The sequence below is a fragment of the Centruroides sculpturatus genome, unplaced genomic scaffold (genome assembly GCF_000671375.1).
Source record: "Centruroides sculpturatus isolate CEXI.00-Female unplaced genomic scaffold, Cexi_2.0 scaffold5061, whole genome shotgun sequence".
Taxonomy (NCBI): Eukaryota; Metazoa; Arthropoda; class Arachnida; order Scorpiones; family Buthidae; genus Centruroides; species Centruroides sculpturatus.
This window is the reverse complement of record NW_019389149.1, coordinates 1-5,048: the sequence shown is the minus strand read 5'-3', so window position 1 is coordinate 5,048 and position 5,048 is coordinate 1. Positions and strand designations below refer to the sequence as shown.

The 5,048-nt window shown below is 26.1% G+C and overlaps 1 protein-coding gene across 2 annotated transcripts; it reads left to right on the top strand.

The window, feature by feature from the left end:
- Positions 1 to 2,142: 2,142 nt before the first annotated feature.
- LOC111617178 lies at positions 2,143 to 3,637 on the top strand. 2 transcript variants are annotated; one of them, XM_023358508.1, is made up of 2 exons: positions 2,143 to 2,283; positions 2,346 to 3,637. In XM_023358508.1, exon 2 carries the CDS (start codon positions 2,426 to 2,428, stop codon positions 3,620 to 3,622), a length of 1,197 nt encoding a protein of 398 aa, XP_023214276.1. In that variant the 5' UTR covers positions 2,143 to 2,283; positions 2,346 to 2,425; the 3' UTR covers positions 3,623 to 3,637. The 2 variants fall into 2 exon arrangements, with proteins under 2 accessions (XP_023214276.1, XP_023214275.1); XM_023358507.1 differs by having other exon boundaries at positions 2,156 to 3,637.
- Positions 3,638 to 5,048: the final 1,411 nt, after the last annotated feature.

Here is a 5,048-nt window from a genome sequence, read left to right as displayed (position 1 = left end):
CAATACTTACTTGTCATAAAGATTTCAAAATCATTATTATTATAAATGTTGTAAATCAAAAAAACAATGAATGTAGTGAAGAATATTTTTAATTTGTTACTTTATTCGGCCATTAAAATAGTAATAATCTTTATAAAAACCTTTAAACTCATTCAAGGATAAGTTAAATTAATTATTTTACTAAAAACAAAAGTAATTCAAGGATAAACACAATTCTTACATGTCTAATTGCTATCATTTCCTTCTTTTTCTTTATTCGAAAAGACTTTCTTCTTTAAGAAAAGGCAGACGATAAAAATGACGTCAAATTTCCAGCAGACGATAAAAGGCGGGAAAAAATTAATTATAATTAACCGACATAATCAATTTTCTANAAAACCCAGAACACTGCATGGTAGCCAGCCCATTGGTCAGGCACGAACCAATGATCAACTACCAGTGTTCAACGGTTTTATTTATTCGGCCACTAGTGGGCTTGATTTGTGTCAATGTATGAAGACTTGGGACACCCTGCATATAATAAAGTATTTTATGTGTAATATAATATATAAAAATAGTATTTTATGTATTATAGAACAATTGTACACCCACATCATAATAAATGTTGTTAAATATATTAAATTGCTCTAGTTTTTTTATATAAATATATCAATACTTACTTGTCATAAAGATTTCAAAATCATCATTATTATAAATGTTGTAAATCAAAAAAACAATGAATGTAGTGAAGAATATTTTTAATTTGTTACTTTATTCGGCCATTAAAATAGTAATAATCTTTATAAAAACCTTTAAACTCATTCAAGGATAAGTTAAATTAATTATTTTACTAAAAACAAAAGTAATTCAAGGATAAACACAATTCTTACATGTCTAATTGCTATCATTTCCTTCTTTTTCTTTATTCGAAAAGACTTTCTTCTTTAAGAAAAGGCAGACGATAAAAATGACGTCAAATTTCCAGCAGACGATAAAAGGCGGGAAAAAATTAATTATAATTAACCGACATAATCAATTTTCTAACAAATTTCAATTTATTATTTTTACACACAAATTTAAATTTATTAAAATTAAAAAATCTATTTAAATAACATTTGTTTGTTTATTTAAAAAAATTTTGTAATGTTTGATGACGTAATAAACATGACACATTATTTTTATACGTATCCGATGACTTCATAGTAAAATTTCTTGTTATTTATTAACCTATAAATAATAAAGTGAATATAACGTATTAATGTATAAAAAGTCTTTGAATACATTAATTAATTAATTCACGTATAAAAATTTTTATATAAAATTACAAATTTTTTAATTGATTAAATATGTATTTCTATCGTATCAATTTTAAAAAATTTATTTCTTTAGATATTTTAATAATAATTCAAGTAATTCAAATATATTCACATAGTCTATTTATTTATTTATTTAATTTTATTTTGGTATTGAAATATTTTATTACATTATATAGGAAATAAATAAATATGTTTTCATTTTTTTTCTGTGTTCTGGATTTCTGTAATATTAAATAATTTATATCAATAAGTAGATAAAATTAATATATTAGTACAGTATAAACAATATATACGTGTTTATGTATTCATATACAGTATAATAAATAGTTTAAATTATTTTTAATTTTTTTAAATTTATGAAATCAAATTTATTTCGTCGAAAATATTAACGTAATAATTGTAGTTATCGGAAAGTTTCCTACAATTAAAAAACAAAAGCTAATTTATAGCGAAAATAAAGAAATAAGCAAAAAAAAACGAAAAAACTACTTTGTCCCTCTGTCGGCAACTTTTCGTACCATATTAAAAAAATTGTATAACTTAAGTTTTAGTTAAAAAATACAAAATTTAAATAAATAATTTCATTTTAATAATTTTATATTTCATAAATAATATCGATATAATTTTAAATCGATGTAATAATTTTTTATTATTTATATAATTGCAAAAATATTTCGTTTTTATCCAAATATTTACCGAATTAAATCGTTTTTATTTCGTTTGTAATAAAATAATTAATAATTAAGACGTTTTTGTCGGTTATTAATCTAATTTTATTCTAGATAAACATTTTATAGTTTAACAGATCATTTCGTCAAATCAATGTCCTTTATTACAGCTTAAATCTTTTCGACGTATCGTTGCTGTTATGTCACGTGATTAGTGCAACAATTCAAGATGGCAGCTGTGTGACGGTTTGATCTGCGGCTTCTTTGCTGCATTGGACTTCATTTCGTGCCAAATCAACATAGGATAATAATTGTACAAGGTCAGAAATGGATAGTAAAGACTATGATCACACTAGAAATCTAACATTAATGTTCTTTTTAGATCGTTTAATCGATAAAGGGCAACCTAGGACATTACACGATTTATCCTGTCAGTTTGGTACTAAAGGATTTACCAAAGAAATGAGACAGATCGCCGGTGGTAGCCAGGCTGGTCTTAAAAAGTTCCTTTCCCAATATCCTTCCCTGTTTACTATAGATGGTGATCAAGTGACTGTAACCTGTTATACTTCATCCAGTAATGACCCGAGTGGGAAGAAGGGGAAGAGAGATTATGCCTTAGAAGCAGTCGAATATTTTACTAATAAGTTAGAACAATACGGTAATGCTGAAGTGCCAATAAAAAGTTTACTTGGTCATAGATCTCAAGCTACGCCCGAAATAAGACACATTTCGGGCCAGCATGTGAAGGAATTCAAAGATTTCTTACTCAGATTTCCGGATGTGTTTGTCGTAAAAGATGATTACGTTGTCCTGAAAAATGTACTCGATAACCTAGACGGCGAAGAAAAAGTTAACATTACTAAAGTACCTGAAGAAGAGCCGCTGGATCCACAGTTAACGAATGAACTCATGACATTTTTTGAGAATGTTATAAGAATGAGAGGACCTTTACCTGTTGGTCAGTTATTTGCTCATTTGAGTGCAAGGTATCCGAAGGAAATGTGGTCTATTATGGTAAAAAATTCTCAAGATCTAATTGCATTCTTGAAGATGAATTCTCAGATATTTCATGTACAGTCAAACGTCGTATCTTTAACTCCGGAACGACAACAGGCGCTGATGGTGTCTTCGAATAATGCGACTAGTGTAATGTCGACTGCTCCTACGACTGCTTCCTCTTCGGCTCAATCTTCCCCTTCTAGTGGCAGCGGTCGTTACTCCGATAAATCGCAGACATTTCAGCAGAGGTTAAAAACCCAAATTATGAAAGCTGTAGCTGATAATTCTGCTTTAGATTATAAAGAAAGAATGTCTTTTGGGCCGACTAGCCATTGCTTTAGAGAAACTTCCAATGACAATTTATTTACAAAAGTAATGAAAACTGTTAAAATTATTACAAAAGTTAAAGAATGTAGCACTGTTGTAAAACAGCTGATGTCTTCGCCCGAATATTCCGTGATTTCTCTAGACGGCGAAGGAGTAAATTTAGGTCCGTCGGGACCCATTACTCTCTTACAAATTGCCACTGAAAATGAAGATATTTTTTTATTTGATCTCCTTTCTTGCCCACAGATGATGGTGGAAGGTAATTTGCGAGATGTTTTAGAATCCAAAACAATTACAAAGGTAAATTCAATTATTTATCTGTGTAAATAAGCAATAAATTACTAGAATAATAAAGACTTTCATTATAAGTGAGAGAAATATGTAAAATATTTATAGTGAATAATAATGGGTGTATGCAATATGTGAAAAGAATATTTATATCATTTTTTTAGGATAAATAAATTTATAATATTAAGAGTTAAATATAGTATAGGCTCTATGTATAATTTAAGTATTTGTATTTTGCTTGATTACAAATATGTTCAGCTTCAACATTGGATATATAATACAGGATCTATATATTACAGGATCCTTCTGGCAAGATCTTATGATTCCATTCAGTTTCTTACAATTTCAAGAAACTGAATTTTTAAAAAGAATTAAAGAATTGTTTGGAATGAAAATAAAATTTATACAAATATCATTTTTATATGAAATTAAATTGTTTTACAGATAACAACAGTTTTCAATTACATTACTGTTTGTTCAATCATCACATTTGATTTGTTGGTGCTAAGGTATTTTACTACAGTTTTGTCTTTTTCCATTTTATATTATGTATTTCCATAACATGCTTTGTTTCATGTTAAATATAGGCTATTTATTATTATTTATTTTATAAAGAATAAAGTATATTTAATTAAAAATGTAATAGTATAATTATCAAATTTTTAAATTATTAATATGAGGTATAGAATTCTTTAAGATAAGTTTTTTTGATATTTTTGAGTAATGAATTTTTGTGAATGCTTATCTAGTATATTGGAGCATTTGCTCATCTTGCATAAATCTTAGCTAGGTGGTCAACAAGAGCAACTTGCATTGTATTTACTAGATATATTGTTTTTAATTTTGAACAATTAAAAATTAATTGCAATAAATTCAGAAATAAAGTTAAAATACTAATATTGAAAATTATTTGAATTTTTCATAATTATTTTGAAATTATCAATATATTCTTTTATTTTTTTTCAGTCGTGTACAGTGAACTGCATTTTCTCTAAGATTTGTAGAGTTGCAATAGTTTTTCCATTTTAATAATTGCATGTCATTTGTATTAATTCTTACTAATAATGATAATTATATAAATCTATTACAAAATTTATTGGTTTTATTTGTTTTTCATTTTGCTTTACACATGTTTGTACTTTAATTAAGTGCAGTTAACAGAATTATATGAAAAAAAAAAGAGAAAATTTGATTGAGAAGCAAGAAGCAAAATGAATCATTTGCAAAGTTGTAATAAAATCTTTTAATAATAGATATATGAATATTAAAATAGTTTGGTTGATTTCATCTTTTTCAATAGAAAAATAAACACAGATTAGTGTCTTCTCTTTGTTGTATAGAATTATAATGATCTTAGTTTGAAAATTTGTTTTGAAAATTGAAATTTAGCAAAATTAAATTGTAAGAATGTATATATAGTATATATATAAACATTTACCTTATATATATCTTAGCAGCTATATATATA

What these genes read in the sequence shown, in the direction of transcription:
- LOC111617178 (XM_023358507.1), top strand. Translation starts at nt 2,291, where the DNA reads ATGGATAGTAAAGACTATGATCACACTAGAAATCTAACATTAATGTTC.